This window comes from Choloepus didactylus, chromosome 7, assembly GCF_015220235.1.
Source record: "Choloepus didactylus isolate mChoDid1 chromosome 7, mChoDid1.pri, whole genome shotgun sequence".
NCBI lineage: Eukaryota > Metazoa > Chordata > Mammalia > Pilosa > Megalonychidae > Choloepus > Choloepus didactylus.
The window spans coordinates 4,030,783-4,048,951 of record NC_051313.1 but is presented as its reverse complement, the minus strand read 5'-3'; the positions used below and the strand labels follow the sequence as shown (position 1 = coordinate 4,048,951).

The following is an 18,169-nucleotide window of genomic DNA, read 5'->3' as shown; positions in this document are numbered from 1 at the left end:
ACGTATGAGAGTCGGGATGTTACCATTTCTTAAGATTGTCCTTGAGCAACATTTATTGAACTGGATTATATTGTTATCTAACCTGCTTCCTCTTTGAGTTTTGTTTTTAAATATCTTTACTGTTTCTAATATATCCACATAATACTTCAAACTCTCACTGTAAAGATGTAAACAGTGAAGAAATATCTAAACAAGAAATTCAAAGTTCCCTGTAGTCCTAACCCATCACAGTTAACCGCTGCTGGCAGTTTGGTACAGTCTCCCAGATTTTTTTCTGTGTTTGTACTTTGATATATCTGTGTAAAATGTTTTCCTTTTTTATAGGTTTATTTGTTTTATTTTATTTTATTTTTTACTAAACAATGTCATACCCTCTATCATGGTGTTCTGCAGCCTACAGTTTTTTTCCCACCTAGAAAGTGGCAGTGCATGTCAGCCTGCCTCCTCCGTAGATCTTCATGGGACTTCACTGTGTGAATGGATTGTACCTTTTTTTTTTTCCAAATAATTCCTTACTAATGGGATTTTAATTGTTTTATTTTTCATTCTTACAAACAAATCATTCTGGATACATCCACCTTGATTTATTTTCCCTTTTGGTAAATAAACTACATCCAAAAGCTCATTGATATTTCCGAGCATGTAATCTGGCACTCCTAAAGTCACAGCTTCAGGGTCTGGTTAGGTTGATTTTACCGAAGCAATTTTTCTCCACTTTGGTGTACATTAGTTTGCTGGTGTTTGGGGTTCCTTGGATGATGCCAGTAGAGAATAGTTTTCCAAGTTGGAGGACCACAGAGTGTGAGATAAATGGGGTTAAAATGGTAAATAGATTTCAATGGGTGAGTCAGTTTCACATGGGAAAAACTCTTTCACAGCCAAGACTCAACCAGAAATTGTGTTTAGTCCCTTTGAAATGGTTACCATTAATCAGAGCATACTAATAAGAGAGAAGAAGACATGAGGTTTGGATTTATTATCATTACTCTAATATTTCAACTGTGGATGTCTTTAATGGTAGGAAGTAACATTTTTCTGTATTAAAACAAGCCAGGGTTTTGTACATATACCATTATAATGAACTCATTATGCCTGATACTGTATTCAGCAAACATTAAATGCACTGACATGTATATGACAGCACTCAGAACAGTCTCTGACACATGTGAGCTCACCAGATGTGTTGTCTTTTTGAAATGAGGTGTATTGAAACAGTTAAGGGTGTGACTTTAAAGTGAAAAACCTGAGCCCACATTCTGGCTTCCTCACTTGGTGCCCTTAGGCAAAAATCACTTGCCTTTCTGTTCCTCAATCTCTAATCTGTAAGATGGGGATAATAATAATCTCTCCTTAAATCCTTTAGTAAGGATTTAAAGGGTGAATATGTGAAAAGTGCTTTGAACAGTGCAATTATTATTGCACCCTTACTAGGCTAGGTCCTGGGGAAGTAAAGTTAGCGGGACAAAAACCCGTGCTGTCAAGTGAGTTACTGCAGTGAAGTTCCAGAGACAGGTGAAAATAATCAGGATTTACAGTGGCGTGTGGCTCAGTAGAGTAGGGCCATCACGGGTTGCAGTGACAGTGTTGGGAATGTGCCCCTCACCCAGCTGTGGGGAGTGTGGGAAAGATTCCTAGAGGCAGAGATGGCAAAGCTAAGACCTGAAGAAGGGCAAGGCAGAGGGAGAGCCTTCTCCATGGCATGAGAGAGTGTCCCTCTTAGGTACGCCTGGGAACTAAGGGCAAATCATTTGATAGGGCTGAGTCACAGAGTGGTGGTGGGGAGAGGACACCAGGCCAAGCAGATGGGTGGGTACTGGACGATGTAAACTGTTGGGAGCCTCACACAAGAGTTTGGACTCTGTTCTGAGGCCAGAACGTAGCAATGGAAGGATTTTATGCAGGGGAGTGACATGATTGTATCAGTGTTAAAAACGAATTTGATAACAGGGGCCATGAAGTGACATTTGGATATTCAGAAGACGAAATGGACAGAATTGCTGGCCCACCCCTTAGGGAGGCAGTGTAGGGAAGGTTAGGGTATGGCCTTCCTAACCAGACCAGTAGGCTCCCCTTCCGGGCTCTTCCACTCAATGTGTGACCTTGGGCAAGTAACTCTGAGCCTCAGGCTCCACGTCTCTGAAATGGGTTTGGGGTTAGCTAACTGTACTTCCAATGACACAATGAAAACAGGATGAGTGACATAATACAAAGTATAATGTGTTTAGTATTAGACTGATAAATAATCCGTCTGCTGATGAAACTAACAGCGCATCAACCACCCTGCGCATTAACCAGAGACGGCCCAGCAAAGGCGCTGAGGGGGCGCCGTGCCCACCTTAGATCTTCCTGAGAAGGGGCGCCGACGGCCGACTGCTCAGGCCAGTTAAATACATTCCAGGAACGTCTCGGGAAAGACTAAACAAATTCCTCCCTCACCGGTCGGGGTGTGCACACACCAAGGAGACCCTGAGTGTGTGTTACTAGTTCACGTGCCTCCCGCAGTCAACAGGGACAACTGAACGCCGTCCATTAAACATGGAAAATAACGCGTTGATGTCTGGCGCGCCCTGGAAGAAGTCGGCCCAGCGTCCTCCGTTGCTAAGGCAACTGCCCTGCCCCCGTCCCGCCCCGCCCCACGGGGAGGAAACCTGAGACCTCGCGTGGGTCCGCTCCGCCGGGACGAGCCCCGCCTCCCACTCGTTCTCGCGATCGTTGAGGCGGGGCTATGACGTCACTTCCTGTACGACCCACACCGCTCCTCCGTGATTGGCTATTTCCCGGCGCACAGTCTGATGTGCAGGCTGGGGGTTCCGGCGCGGGCGCGCTTCCAAACGCCGTGGTAAATCGGGACTTGCGCAAGCCACGGGTGTAGCGTGTCGCCTCCGGGGCCTCGAGAGCGTGGCGCGGCGGCAGCATGGTGAGCGAGCCCCCGCTGTCTCGGCGCCGGCGGGCTCCTGCGGCCGGGGGCGGGGTCTCCGGGGCCCGGGGGTGCGACGGACAGAGCCCCGGCGCCGTTCTCGGGCACATGGCGGTTCAGGGAGCGGGCCGAAACGAGGGCCCCCTTACCCCGAAGGGCCTGCAGCACCGCGCGTCTTGGGTTGGACAAAATCCCTGATCCAGGGCACGGACTCGCCGTCCTGTGCTTAATGGGGTGGGGCGGCGAGGGGCTCTGTCTGCTCTGAGGAAGGGACCTTGTGGTGGAGTCTAAGATTGGACCCCCAGCAAGGCTGCTTGCTCACCTGGGGCGGTGATTTCTTCGTTTAGAAAATCAGGGTTGAATAGCAAACCAAGAATGTGTGTAGAGATAATGAATCTTATTAGACCTTAGGTGATTGGGTCATGGTTTTGTTTAGTAGCCACTACATGAAGTGATCACCCTGCTGGGAACTGTCCACTCCAGATTTTCTTGTGGCAGACTGGTCATTCTGGCACAACTTATCTGGGATCTGCCCTGGGCATCCAGTCTAAAGTAACTCTTCATTCATTCCCACATCACCATATTTTGTTTTCTTTATCTCAAATCATTAACTTGTTTCTTTGCTTTTTATAGTCTGTAAAAAACAGAAACTTTGACTTGTCCACTGCTGTACACTCGGTGCCTATAACATGGTCTTGCCCAGAGTAGGTGCTCAAAGAATGTTGGCTGAAGGGAGAGAAGTATAGATTCATAGAAAGTAGCTGTTGCTGCTTGCCGCACAGGTGTAGGTATGAAAATTTTTGAGCATAGGCTTAGCTTACATAGCCTCGTGAAAGTTCCTGCACAGATGACAATATTGTTGGCTGTGCTTTGGTTCTGTTTTAATGACTTGTTCTGATTTTGTTCCTTTAAAGCCTCACAGAAAGAAAAAGCCCTTCATAGAGAAGAAGAAAGCTGTGTCTTTTCACTTGGTCCACCGGAGCCAAAGAGATCCTTTAGCAGCAGATGAGACTGCACCCCAGAGGGTTCTGTTGCCTACACAGAAGGTAGGTCCTGCAGTGAGCCACTAGTTTTGTAGAGGAGATGGACTGTTGATAATTTTTAATAAATTATGTTAATAGCCACTATTCCCAGATAAGTATGATCTTCTGGAAAACAAAATCTATGACTTAATTTTCAGTAAATGTGCTGATTTACTGAAAAAATATTTATTTTTTTAGGAAGAATAAAGCCTTGAGAAGTTTAAATGAGCAAATTTTATAAAATAATATTTACTAAATTATCAGCTGCACTGGTGCAAGGTGTTATTTAGGGCATCATCATATGCTCCATCTCTGCTTTCCCTTAAATCCTGCCATTTTGTCATCAATAAATGTCATTTTGCCACCTGGTCATTCATCTCATAAGCTGTAAAAATCCATACTCAGAATCAGATTCAGAAATGCAAGGGGACCCTGAAGAAGGCTGTTTTGATTGTTAGTTACAGACTACTTGTTAAGAGTGGGTAGGGTGAAAGGGAGTGTTGGGGTGTTGGGGGACTTATCCATGGCTTTCAGAAAACCCAGTTTGGGTTGTATTTTGAGACATTTCTTTGCATGTAAATATAAAGAAATTGTGCTTATCCTTCAAGGCCCTCTGGTCTTCTAGTCTTCCAAGTACATAGACGTATCTAATGTGAGTGTGTGTCTTCTTGGCTTGAGTTGTTGCACAGCAGCATCTAGGAGGAGGAGGAATTGTTTTCATTCGCTTTAAATACGTAGCACTGTGCTGACTTCGGCGGGTCACTTCTGGTTTAGAAGCTTTGTGAGTTTGTCAGGAATTCTTTTTCTCCTTCTTTTTCAGCTAATGTGCTCATGTGCCATTTGCCTTCTGTTGAGAAACCTGTGCCTCTTAAGGTTCCTATGCCTTATCCTGGGAAAGGGACCTAATTCCATGTGGTTTGCTATCCAAGGTAAATGAGGAAGAAAGGCGGGCAGAGCAGAGGAAGTACGGTGTGTTCTTTGATGATGACTATGACTACCTGCAGCACCTGAAGGAGCCGGCCGGCCCCGCAGAGCTTATTCCCACAGACGGCTTCGCTGCACATAGCAGGAGAAACGAGGAAGAAGATGCTTCAGTAATTCCAGTAAGGCATTTCTGCAATTGGAGTGTGATTTGGGGGGGGTAGGGGGGATGGTTGAGGGATGAAACCACATTTTTAAATCAACATAACTATTTGGGTTTAAATATTGGGGATTAGACATGGTGACAATGTGAAGAACACAGAGTTAGGCCATGCCCCTTGTTACACTTGTGTGTGTGCATGTGTGTGTGCACAAATGCCATTAGGAGAGAGCAGGCCTCCTGTTCTCTGGTGGCAAGTGTGAAAAGTAAACACTATTAGCTGGATGGATGTGGTTGTGCTAGGTGGCACTTTTCAGTAAGTTCCATTGAGAGCACATGTTTCTGTGAAATTTTTGCTGCTAATTTAAGCTCAGTTTTTCTCCCTCTCAAGGACACCCATGTTACATGCCTTTGTTGCCTTCTCATTTTCGGTTTCACAACAAGTACATTTCTATGTGGAAAGCTTATGTTACACACACTCTTTGTTGCAGAATGGCTTCTGTAGTTTATTTACTTACAGGCAGCCTGTTGGAATTCCAATGTTTCAGTTTCCATATCACTTGGCACTTAAGAAAAGAAAAGTTGGTCATTGGGTCTGTAGCCAAAAGGGAAGAGAAATTTCCCAGCTTGTCCCTTTCTAATCCTGTCAGGTTCTAGGCATTCTTCACCTCAGGGTGAGGTGGTTGAGCTCCAGTCCGCAGCTATGGCTGAGGGAGCGTCATTGGGGTTAGGGCTCAGGAACGAGGACCGCAGCTGCCCCACTCGCTACCTAGGCCTTGGCCCTCCTGTAAGACGCCCAAACTCACTCACAGTCAGGCCAACCGCTCTCCCCACCCCCCTCCTGGAGACTGCCACAGCCGAGGGGGACGCTGCTCTTGTCGGCCACTTCCCTCGGGGCGCGTGGAGGGAGGGAGGGATGGGGGCCTAGTAGCTGCTTAGCTTCTTTCTAGGGAGAACATTTGAATGTCAGAACCTTCTCTGGCTGATCACATGGCCAGTACAAGACTAGTGCTTAATTCATTTTAGGTAAAGATAATCATTATCTAAACATGTATATGATTTTATGTCTGTTCTTCAAGGTTTGAAAAATATCCACCAAGGTAAATTTACTGAATACAAGCCCTACCCTCTTGTTACCCCAATTCCAAGGTTAGATAATCACAAAGAGAACCTTTTAAAAAAAAATGGACTGTGTAGCAGAAACACAGATCTCTGCCCATGTTTGTTTTTGCTGTTGAGAAGCTGATTTGGAAGGCCTGACAGATTGCTGTGGGAGTGCTGCTACAGCAGCTTGCACGCCTGCTCCCCTTGGGCTTGCCATTCAGAGTCTGGGCATCAGCCGTGAGGATGTACCCCCATTTCCTGCCTCCCTCCCCACGGAGGTGGGGTTGGGTGGGAGGGTCAGAGACGGGAAACACATGAGCCCATGCCCTGGGGAGCCTGTGCCTGGCGCAGAGTCTCCGTAAATTATTTTGAATTTTTACATGACAGTGAGGAAATTGGACTTGACTGGCATGGAGGTCATTTGTTGAATGACAGAAGTTTGGATACATAGAGTTGGCCTCGATTGTAGAGGGCCTTGGGAAAATGAGGAACTGAAATGTGGAGTGAAAAATCACGGACTTGTAAATTCCAGGAGAGTCACTTGGTAATGATGTTAAAGACCTTTCATCTGGCCCTGTGTGCAGGCTGGATGAGGTGTTGGCCGGCCAGGCAGCTGTTGCTGTATCTGTGACTTGGCTGACTTTGACCAGGTCTGAGCCCAAGGGAGCAGTGTGAAGTCAGTGTATCCAGGAGGTTTCAGAGGGGCAGGGGCAGTGAGAAATGACCCACGATCACCCTAGGATTTCAGACAGCTGATTTTGAGGAAGGCTGTGCCACTGCTCTAGATTGCCTTGTCTCTGGTTTGAGAAGGAGAAGATTCACTTTATTTTGAAACTGCGGGAGAGGGGAGCCAGGAAACTTGGAGGTGAGCCCTGGAACCTTCCTTCATGACCAGTCTCAGTCAGACAGGCTGTTTTGCATTTCTTAGCTCTCATCTCTAACTGAAACATGCTGATAGTGCATGGGGTTGGTGGATTAAATGGGTTTATGTCCTGGAGGAAGCTCTGGAAGTTTGTAGAGAGGTTGCTTTAGAGGTGATGATAGGATGCATGTGTTTGAAATCGAAGACTGGAGCTCAGGTGAGAGAGAATGCAGAAGATAGTTCAGAGTATTTCTAAATAACCCTAACCATTGTGCAATTCCTTTTTCAAGAGCACCGGAATTAAGTTGCCTTCATCGGTGTTTGCGTCCGAGTTTGAGGAAGATGTTGGATTGTTAAATAAAGCTGCCCCTGTTTCAGGTTTGTACTGTCTTCAGCTTTGCAGGTGGGTAGAGCTGTGTTTCACAGAAGGCAGTGCGTGGTGGTGAGGGTGGAGTGTTTCTGTCCCTGATGAAGTGTGGAAGCAATTGAGATGCATCTGGAGTTCTGAGTCATTAGAGCGTGAGCGTACCAGTGTCCTTTTCATTGCTGTTATCAATTCACAATTCCCATTTGGAGAGGAAATTGGGAATTTTAACCTTCCCCTAACCCACTGAGAAAGGAAACAATGGTATCTAACTAAACTTAACAGATGTATAATGTGATCTTTGATTTTGTTTTATTGTGGTAACATATATATCATAAAATTTTCCGTTTTAACCTTTTTGTTAAAATTTACATTTTGAGAGCAGCTGTAGGTTTACAGTAAAATCATAGGAAAGTTTCATGTACCCTCCCCACTCACACACAGTGTTCCCTGTTATTAATATTTTACATTAGTGTGGTGTACTTGTTAGAGTTGATGAACCAATATTATAATTATTAATTAAAGTCCATCATTTACATTAGGACTCATTCTTTGTATTGTACAATTTTTTGTGTTTCGTAACAGTTTTTATTTTGGTAACATATATATATGTAATTTCCCATTCTAAATACTTTAAAGTATAGAATTCAGTATGCTGAATTAATTAATTACATTCACAGTGCTGTGCTACCTTCAATTACCAAAACTTTTTCATGACCCCAAACACTCACCGTTCCCTATCCCCACCCCCAGTAATCTCTAATCTACTTCTGTGTCTGTTAATTTGCTTATTTTTGTGCAGTCTTGAAAATGCTTAATCTGTTGGCTTTAATAGTTCTTCCCAAGAGAGCTGAGGTTCTAGAAGCATTTGTAAAAGCCCATTTACCATCCCTGTATACACTGAAAAATGGTCATAACACATTGGGGGGGGGCATCAACATGGTGTTTTAGAACAAATGCTTCTCCTGTGGACTCCTCCTCAACTGCCTTAGCTGCCAGCTAACATGCCAGGTTCTTTTGTTCATTCCTTCTGCAGATTTTTGATTTGTCACTGTGTGGTGGAGTCTTGGGTTTAAATAGAATAAAAGCATCATTCCATACCACTGGTTGGGAAGATAGGCAGTGAGAAGTTAGGGCCGTCACACAGGTTGATAAATAAGGGTTGGTGAGGGAGTTGGACAAGGCTTCCTAGAAGGGATTAGGTCGGAGTTGATCCCTGAAGAAGAAGTTCCACAGGTAGGAGGAGGAGGACAGCGTGAGAGGAGAGGATATTTGCAAGGAGCTGTGCAGGTGTGAGGGGACAGGAATCCAGGACCCTGTACAGGCCTGCCTCGGACATTGCAGGCTCAGTTCCAGACCGCCGCAATCAAGCAAATAGTAGAGTAAAGTGAGTCAGTGCTTGTGGCAGTTAGGTTTATACTCTATTGTAGTCTTAAGTGTGCAATAGCATTTATGTGTTTAAAAAAAAAAAAATTTAGATGCCCATAATTAAAATGTGACACAGACACAAAATGAGCACATGGTGTTGGAAAAACTGCATCAATAGACTTCCTTGGTGCAGGGTTGCCACAGACCTTCAATTTGTAAAAAAGTTCAGTTTCCATGACTGCAGTAGAACAAGGTATGCCTGTACACGTTCAGCCATGGGGGGGGCGAGGGGGTTGCCGGAGTGCACACAGCCTAGAAGGGGGCGGGGCTGGAAGTGTGCAGCCAGGCTGGAAGGAGAGTGGTGTAAGAGTGCACAGTCAGCCTAGGAGTGGGGGGGGGTGCCGTGAGCGACAGATCCAGAGGGTTAAGCAGTGGCCCTGTGGGGAGGGTTCTTGGGGGCTGTGTCCGACTGCAGGATTGAACTTAGAGGAAGTTTTTCTTGGACTCTAGTATTTTTACAGAAGGGAGAACAGCTTAAGGAAGGGGCTGGTTTTTATTAAAATCTCATCCTGAAACAAGACTGGAAGTTTAACAGTCTATAAATACTTCGGTTAAGTTATTTGTGAATTTAAAGACCAGTTTCTTCCTAGAGGTGAAAGCTTTAAAGTTTACTAAATAGACAACATTTATTATTGCAGATATGTAATGGGAGGCTGTTTTTTCCTGTGGGCTTCTAGAGGGGAGGGTTTTTTAAAAATTCATTTCTGTTGCAGTTCTCCATCTCTTTGTCTTTTCCTCACTAGAATGAACTTCTTACAGCTTTTTTTCTTTTATCCTTGGTACACAGACAGACTCCTACCCCAGAGGTGTTCAGGGGATGGTAGTTGAGGGAATGAATGATGCTATTTGGGGATTATTGCTCAGTTTTTGTTTTCTTTCTAGGCCCTCGACTGGATTTTGATCCTGACATTGTTGCGGCTCTCGATGATGATTTTGACTTTGATGACCCAGATAATCTGCTTGAAGATGATTTTGTCCTTCAGGCCAATAAGCCACCAGGAGAGGAAGAGGGTGTGGATAGACAGTATGTACGGTTTGTTTCAAAGCTTCCTCTGGGATGGTACTTGTAAAATTTTATAGCTGGAAGAGACTTTTAAACGTTGAATCTGATGCCTGTATTTTAGAGCAGAAAATGTTAAGTCCGGAGGCCTGTGCCAGCCCTCGAGGTGGGGCTCACCCCTGGGTGGCCTTCCTGCTGGTTGGCTGTCCCCCCACCCCGGATCTGTCTGGCAGCTGTGGTTCTGCAACAAGAGCCCTCCCTGGAGTACTCTCCGGTTTTAAGTGTGTAGACTGTTTTCTGATTTTTTGACAATGAATTGGACTCTTTGTAACTTCAGGACGTTTGGATCTGAAGATGGCAGCGAATGGGAAGATGTGGATGACGCACAGGAAGGAGGCGGTAACGCCGAGTGTGACTCGGAAGGGCTGTTGTCAGATGAAGACGATGTGTCCGCCCCAGGCGGACCTGGTGGAGCAGCGGAGAGGCACCTTTTCTGGGAAGAGGAGGCAAAGAGCCGCTTCACAGAGTATTCGATGACTTCCTCGGTCATGAGGAGGAATGAACAGCTGACTCTGCATGACGAGAGGTTTGAAAAGGTGAGGCCCTAAAATCAGGGACCTTTCATAATGGCTCCAGCAAATTGTTCTTTATCACAGCTGGAGTGCAAGAGAAAGGAAGGAGAGTATGTGGTGCTTAAAAGGGTGAATTGTAATGTCCTGGGGCTTTACGGACTGGCTAGCTCAGGGCTTGCAGGCAACACCCCATTCCACAGTCCATTTGTCCACACAGGTTCTCCCCACCCCTAAGCTGCCTTGTCCTTCTGCCCGGTAGCACTTGGACAGTCTCTGACGTATCCTCTAACACTTATTTATTGCGAGTGTTGTCTATAGGTTGGTCTCTGAGTGGAATGTAAGCTCTGGAGGGTGGGGATTTTGTGTGGTTTGTTCCGTGATAGGTCCCAAGTCCTAAAGTGATGTCTGGCACCTAGTAGGAGTTCAAACTATTCAGTGAATGAGTGAATGAATGGTTTCCTGCATGGTGAATTCCACTTAAAGATTCTGACACTGAAAATGTCTAAAATGTTCTACTGAGAAAACGATCTCTTCTGCCTGGCATTTTGCTCCCCAAGCTGAGTAGGATAACTGCCTGTTCCCAGTCTCACGTAAGCCCGAAAGGGCTGGGCAGGGTCTCCTCACCTCATGTTGTTAGGGTGCATATCCCTGCTAATATTTGAGTGGCGAGTGGAAGCCTGTGGTGTTGCTGAGATGCTGTGTAGGATTAAATCAGTGTGAAGATAACATTTACATGACCGAGTCGTAATGAGTGCATTTGTTTTTCGTGCATTTCTGCTCGCTTTCAGTTTTATGAGCAGTATGACGATGACGAGATTGGTGCTCTGGACAACTCAGAGTTGGAGGGCTGCATCCAGGTGGACAGCAGTCGGCTGCAGGAGGTGTTGAACGACTACTATAAGGAGAAGGCAGAGAAGTACGGCCACTCTTCTTTTCCTCACTTAGGTGCTCTCTTACTTCATAAAGTCTAGTTGTGCAGAAGCCACATTAAGAAAATGGCCTTTGGTTTTGTTGAGCTCATGGGTTTTCCCCCTTTGGGGGTCCCTGTTATGGAGCTAATGGCAGCAGGCGGGGGCACTGAGAACCACCTGCTCTGCCGTGTCGACTCGGGCAGCATCCTACTGGAGTAACCGAGGGTGGCTGGTGGCATGCGGGCGCATTCCAGCCAGAGAATGAGAGCAGCTTGTAGCCTCTTTGTGGCAGTCATCTAAAAAAATTTTATTGTGGTAACATATGTAACACAAAATGTCTCCTTCTAACCACTGTCAAGTAGATAGTTCTGTGGTGTTAGTTACCTTCACCATGTCATCCTGCCATCACCACCATCCATTACCAAAACTTTCCCATCACCCACACAGAAGCCCTGCATGCATTAAGCATTAATTCCGTGGCATCTTGAGTCCGTCCCTGCCAATTCGCAACCTGAAGCGGCCTTTGGACCCTTACCTGGTCTTTCGTTCATCTTCCTGAGATGCAGGGTGTTCTGCGAAGCAGATGTCTTTGGCTTATAGACGATAACGGATCTGTTTCTCCAGCTGGATGAGCAGAACTGACCAGCCAAATATTTGGCGAATCTGCATCCACATCAAGTTGACTCTTCCCAGAGAGAAACGAGTGAGCTGGTCGCATCTGCCGGAAAGGTCTGATGTGACGCGCTGTCACTCACACAAGCCCACCCCAGCCCTGGAGGGCAAGGACCTGCAGGCTCTGAACTCGGAATACTTTGGAGCCAGGATTGGCTGTGTGTTTTTAGGCCTTTTAGAAAGATTGTGCTTTTTAGGGAAACCCTCATCTTGTTTAACGTATTGTAGCCTTGCAAAGACAAATGGCCTTTTCCTCCTTATCAGCGGAACAGACGTCCGGACCTGCGTGAGGGCAGAGGCAGGGCTGGACGGACAGGGGTACGTTTGCCAGGACGTGACAAGGGCACCCGAGATGGGTTTAAAAAGTGCTGCGAAGTGCAGGTTTAGTTGCAGATAGTGTAACGGTATTTTCCTCCCTCTCCTCTATCTTGGTTTTTAAAAACTTGACCGAAAGCTGTGTCCAGTTGAGCACCCTCGAGCCCCTGGAGGACCTGCCTGCGAACGAGCTCGATGAGTCAGATGCAGAAGAGACCACTGCTGTCGTGATCAAAGAAACCAGAGAGAAGTGGGATTGCGAATCCATCTGTAGTGAGTATCCTAGAGAATGCTGACTTCTTTAAAAGTGGTCTTCAACATCGTAGTTGAGGTTAGGTTTCCAGAGAATTTTTGGAAATGATTTGGAAAGAATGATACTCTTATGACTGAGTTGTAAACGATTTACAGACATTTACATGAAGGACTCTAATGCTGTTTTGGACTATAAAAACTGCATTTTCTCATTTCGAGCATGCAGGGATTGATTTGAAAGGTTTTTAAGGTTGGTCCTGTGGACTGACCACTGGGGGCCTCACTGCCACTGCCCACCCGGGGAGCTCACAGCCAGGGGTGCAGGGGGAATGCCAGCTAGGTCTTGCTGAGCTGAGAGCATATGTACGTGTGCATGATAGTGTGTTTCTTTTTTTGTTTAGGTACATACTCAAATTTATACAACCATCCACAGCTCATTCAGCACCCACCAAAGGTGAGTCCTGCTCCCCAGGCTCTTTTGCGGGTGCAGTGCGGGGAGCAAAAGTGCATGTGCTGGGCAGGGAGCGGGGTGCACACACTGTTCCCACAGCAGCCGTACTTCTCGGAGGGAGGGAGCAGGGTGCACGTACTGTCCTCACAGCAGCTATAACCCTCAGGGGCAGCAGTGCCCTTAGGAAAGCGACGTTGGTGTGTGTTAGGGAGCTCTCCATTTAAATAGGAATGCAAAGTAACCATAGTGCATTTTACCTTTATTTCAGCCCAAACAAATCCGAATATCTTCTAAAACAGGGATACCTCTCCACGTCTTATCTGAGAAGGGCCCCACGGCAAAGCAGGTGGAACGAATGCAGATGATAAGTAGTGGCGATCTGCCCAAGGTATCAACCCAACCACGCTCTAAACACGAGAACAAAGAAGAGAAGCGAGCCAGGAAGCAGGCTGTCCGGGAAGAACGCAAGGTGGGCCAGAGAGCTGCGGGAGGGGGACACAGCGCCTGTGTCCAGGTTAGTCCATGTCAGTTTGCACAGTTGATTAACAGGAATCTGTCTTGTGCAGGAACGGAGACTGGAGAAGAAAGCCAACAAATTGGCCTTCAAACTGGAGAAGAGAAGGCAGGAAAAGGAGCTGCTGAACTTGAGAAGAAACGTTGAGGGTCTGAAGCTGTGACCTGAGCACACAGAAGACAGCGGTGCCCACAGGGACGCCTCGTTCTGTTCCTCGATGACCAGGGCGCTTTGTGGGACACGTGCTCTGCTGTTTTCACTGACAGATGCCAAGAAAGTACAATGACTGTTTTTATACAAATGAGTTTTCTTTGCTGACCATCTTGTAAATATTGTCGTATTTTAAACTTAAAATGTTGTAAGCTAAGATTTGCTCTGAAATAAATGGCTCCATGAACATGAAATGTTGGGATAAATTAAAGGAAAATGTCCTCCTAACTTGAATGGAATTGGTGTATTCTTCATGTATTTGTATACTTCTCTCACTTGCTTTTTGCAGATTATCTCAGATATTTCATGGAAACCTCTCTGCCTTTATCAGGAATTGCAGTGGCCCAGTTAAACCTAGTTCTGAAAGGCTGAGTTTATCCTGATGAGTGAGAAGAACTTTCCTCAGAAGCCTCCCCGGCGAGAAGCCAGATTTTTCCTTGCTGTAGGAAAAGGTCCATCTCAGAAGGGTGGCGAGACAGGTTTAAGTTGGAAGGACTCAGACGTCTGTTACTAGGTGAGTCGCTGTTGGGATTTGGGAGCAGTGAAGGCAGGAAACAGTGGAAGAAATCCAGAAACCTGCACCACAGTGAGTACCTAGTTCAGAATCAGAAATCCTGGCTTTATTTTGTCTTTCCAATATATGTTTAATGTTTGGGACCATTCTTACTTGATTAAAACACATAGTGGTAAAGTCATGGCCTGTGATTTTGGTGAGCACTTTTGACTTTAGATGCCAAGACTCGGGTGGTGGCTGCATCACAGCCATCAATTATTTGGTGGGCCATGACCTCTGCCCCAAACAGGTGGCTGTGGACTATCAGGTGGCCGTGTGGGATGTGCCCGGCTCTCCTGCAAAGCCTGGGGGCACGCGCCAGTGGTCTCAGTGAGGAGCGGGATGGCGGGGGCCGCTCCCTTCCTGACAGGTGGGCCTCTTTCATCTCCATGGTGGTCGAGAGCATCTTGGTCTTTGTAATTCCCTTGATTACGGCTTTTCAAAAGTTGATAGGTGTTTTCTTTTTCTAGCACGTGATCAATTCTAAGTCTAAGGAATTACTGTAGAATTTCTAAGAGTGTCGTCAAAACCTATAGCATCAGGTATCCTTCAACATCAGTACAGAAGCTTGGCTGAGGAGCCGCTGCTTACTGAAGTGGAAAACTGGAAAATATTTAAGTGCTAACCTATGTGAACAAAGGCTCAGATATTACTTGAGTATTGGGAATGTACTAAATCTAAAGGGTTGCAGTTGATTTTGCCAGCTATCAGTGGGAGTTCTCGAAATCAGTGAGAGGCCAAGAGACGCTGGAGGTTCCTTTGTCCCGGTGCTATTCATGTTCCATCTTATGGGCTCCCAGTTTGCGAATGACCCAAATGGTTTAAATCAGCGCATCAAATATTTTGCAATTAAGACAGTGTTACGGAGGCACAAGTCTTGGAGGAGCATGTTGTGATTTAGGCTGGAGATTTACCTTCCTGACATAAGATCATCATTTTGTTTTAGAGAAACAAATTCTTTCACCGTTTTTTTAGCACGTTTGCAAATACCTTAGTCATCTGTGAGCAGTGATTGAGAACCCACTGTGGGTTCCCTGCCAGAGGTCGGGAGGGTCCAAAGAGATACGAGGGCTTTTGCCTACAAGGATGTCAGTCTGAGGCCACCGTGCCCAGTCGCTGGGAAGCACCAACTGGGGACAAGGGTTTTGGCTGTCGCTGCCCCCTGTTCCCCACTCCCAAGTGCTCCTGCGACGGGTAAACCTGCCCCCAGGTTACTGCTCGATTGTCACCTGCCCTGTGTGCTTTTCCTTGAGCGACTGAGTTAAAGAGCACATGTACCCCTCCCTGCACTTTTCACCCTCCTCCCCGCTGTACCCTTTTCTGTAGCACCTGTTGGCATCTGAGCCGCGTCTTGTTTTTCAGTCCCCTCTTGCTCAACTTCCGCTGGGACGGGGGGCTTGGTTTGCTGCTTTATGTTCGGGCCTAGACCGTGCCTGGTGTATGGCGCACAGTCGCTGAGCAGTACAGGAGCAAATGGGTGGGTGGGAAGGAACTGCTTCAACCTGGAGGGACCAACAGTGCCTGGCCTCACCCAGGGGTGCACGAGGAAGAGGCCTAAGGAATCCCAGGCAAGGGCGAAGCCTTGAGGAATTTGTCTTGTCTCTTAAAATCTCTTGTGTAAACACTGTCCGTGAATGGCTTAAAAACCACTTTTTCTGATGTCTTAGTACTACCGTTACTTTACAGGTCACATTCCGTATCTGGAAGTGATTTCCGTTTGTGTAGATGATTTGATGTGCCTTATGTCTGCCCTTTCATTGTGATGTCATCAGTCACTGTTAGTTTCAGTGTTTTTGTGTTGCCTCTCTGTGTGTGGACGTAAGCAGGTTTTCTGAAGCTGGTTGGTTCCAGCCATAGGTCAGGAGGAGGTAAAAGAGTTAATGGCCTTCTAAGCCAACTTGGCAGGTGAAATCACTGCCCTCCCCACTACGTGGGACCTGACACCCAGGGGAGTAAATCTCCCTGGCAATGTGGAATATGACTCCCTGGGAGGAATCTGGACCTCGCATTGTGGGATGGAGAACATCATCTTGACCAAAAAGGGGATGTAAAAGGAAATGAAATAAGCTTCAGTGGCTGAGAGATTCCAAAAGGAGTCGAGAGGTCACTCTGGTGGGTGCTCTTACACATAATATAGACAACCCTTTTTAGGTTCTAATGAATTCGAATAGCTAGCAGTAAATACCTGAACTATCAAACTACAACCCAGAACCCTTGAATCTTGAGGACGATTGTATAAAAATGTAGCTTATGAGGGTGACAATGTGATTGAGAAAGCCATATGGACTACACTCCCCTTTGTCCAGTCCAGTGTATGCATGGATGAGTAGAAAAATGGGGCAAAAAGAAAAAAAAAAAGTCTTAACATTTTTTTTTGCCTTATATTTCATGAAATTTAAAGGAGGGTGTAGGTAAAAGCTCACAGTTTAAAGGGTAGTGAAACACTGGAAGGTGGCAGTGGCGAAGGTGCGGGCCGTTGGGGTGGGTCAGGGGGAGGCGACTGTGAAAGGCTTGTATTTTTACAGAGTTCCACAAATGAAGAAATAACTCCTGTATTTCAAGAAAGGGAAAATTTTCCTGTTACAAAGTTCACTTTGTGAAACTTCAAGTTAAAGCTTGTGCTTTGAGCCAGATAAATGCAGAGCTTCTGGCTGAAATGAAGATAGAGAAGGATTTCTTTCCTGGGAGAGAAGTTGCTGGAATTGTGTTAGATGATTGAGAAAATATAAAAACAAGTACAGTGCCAGAAGATGACCGATCATTTATTCATCCATTCATTTATTCTATAATGAGTACTTGCTGTGTGCTTAGACTATGAAGATAAAAATAGCAAAGTCCTGCCCTCAAAGAGTTGACTATCCAGAGGAAAGACCGTTACATGAGGAGACTTTTGAAAGCTCCTAAGAGAGGTGCCTAAACCCATCTGAAGAAACAAGAGAGGCTTCTTGGAAGAAGGTGTTAGCCAGGGAGTAAGAGGCAGGCAGCGGGAGAACCAGACTCATCAGAGGGGACATCATGAGCAAAGACAAAGAAACAAGTATTACTGCGAAGTATGTAGGAATGACGAAGAGTTTGGTGTTGCTGGAGCAAATAAAACCCTGAGCAGTGGGGAGGAGAAGAAACCTGGCATCAGGGAAACATTTTCTAGAGAAAATTTTCCGATCAGATATGCAGAGTAAAGGGTATTGAACAAAAGGAAACAAAAGAATAATGAAACTAGCACCCGGTATTCCACTTACGGAATACAGCACAGGAGCAGCCCTTGGGTCCACCCCCAGCCTCACTCCACCTTCTCCCTTCAGGTGACGTGTGCACTCCCCAGCCTCTTGCAGTGATCCTCTCCTTGCCTTTATTTTGTAAAACCATGTGTCAACATGTTATCTTGTTATGTTTGCACAACTGAGAGATAAGCACAAACCTGGCCCTGTGAGGGCACTGTCTGCTGCCCTGGAGGAAGGCTCCCAGGAGGAGGCGAGCCGACCAGCTCTCGGGTGCCCCCATGGAAGGGGCGAGAAGCCAGGTGGCGAGTGAGTCTAGGACACAGAAGTCACTACCATTGGCATATGGAGTCTACAGAGGTCTGCTCGGAAGCTGGGTGCCCTTTTCTGCTTTCTGCCTCTAAGTCATCAGGGCCTGCCTCTATTTCAGGAGAAGAGCAATGCGGAACCTTCCTTGGGGGGATGGGTGGCCTCAGCCCATCGAGACATGATGTGATGAGGATGTGGTCAAGCAGGCCCGGAAGAACCAGGGGATGGGGAGCCAGCAACTCCGGACACTGCCCTCAGCCTCCCACGGCAGGGGTGTCTGGGTCAAGGTTGCTGGTTTGGATGTATTATGTCCCCCAAAATGCCATGTTCTTCAATGCAATCTTGTGTGGGCCATGTACTAGTGTTGATTAAGTTGGAAACTTTGGATTGGGCTGTTTCCATGGAGATGTGACC

At 46.4% G+C, this 18,169-nt stretch overlaps 1 protein-coding gene across 2 annotated transcripts; it reads left to right on the top strand.

Moving 5' to 3' along the window:
- Positions 1-2,805: 2,805 nt before the first annotated feature.
- Positions 2,806-13,914, top strand: LTV1 (LTV1 ribosome biogenesis factor). Of its 2 annotated transcripts, XM_037842563.1 has the most exons (12): positions 2,806-2,917; positions 3,832-3,963; positions 4,869-5,042; positions 7,277-7,364; positions 9,661-9,802; positions 10,116-10,374; positions 11,139-11,266; positions 12,198-12,251; positions 12,388-12,521; positions 12,902-12,954; positions 13,220-13,420; positions 13,518-13,914. In XM_037842563.1, exons 1-12 carry the CDS (start codon positions 2,915-2,917, stop codon positions 13,626-13,628), a joined length of 1,479 nt encoding a protein of 492 aa, XP_037698491.1. In that variant the 5' UTR covers positions 2,806-2,914; the 3' UTR covers positions 13,629-13,914. The 2 variants fall into 2 exon arrangements, with proteins under 2 accessions (XP_037698491.1, XP_037698492.1); XM_037842564.1 differs by lacking the exon at positions 12,198-12,251.
- The last annotated feature ends 4,255 nt before the right edge of the window (positions 13,915-18,169 follow it).

What these genes read in the sequence shown, in the direction of transcription:
- LTV1 (XM_037842563.1), top strand. An exon ending in AAGATGCTTCAGTAATTCCA is followed by an intron (nt 5,043 to 7,276) that starts GTAAGGCATTTC and finishes TCCTTTTTCAAG; the next exon opens with AGCACCGGAATTAAGTTGCC. An exon ending in GAAGAGGGTGTGGATAGACA is followed by an intron (nt 9,803 to 10,115) that starts GTATGTACGGTT and finishes TTGTAACTTCAG; the next exon opens with GACGTTTGGATCTGAAGATG.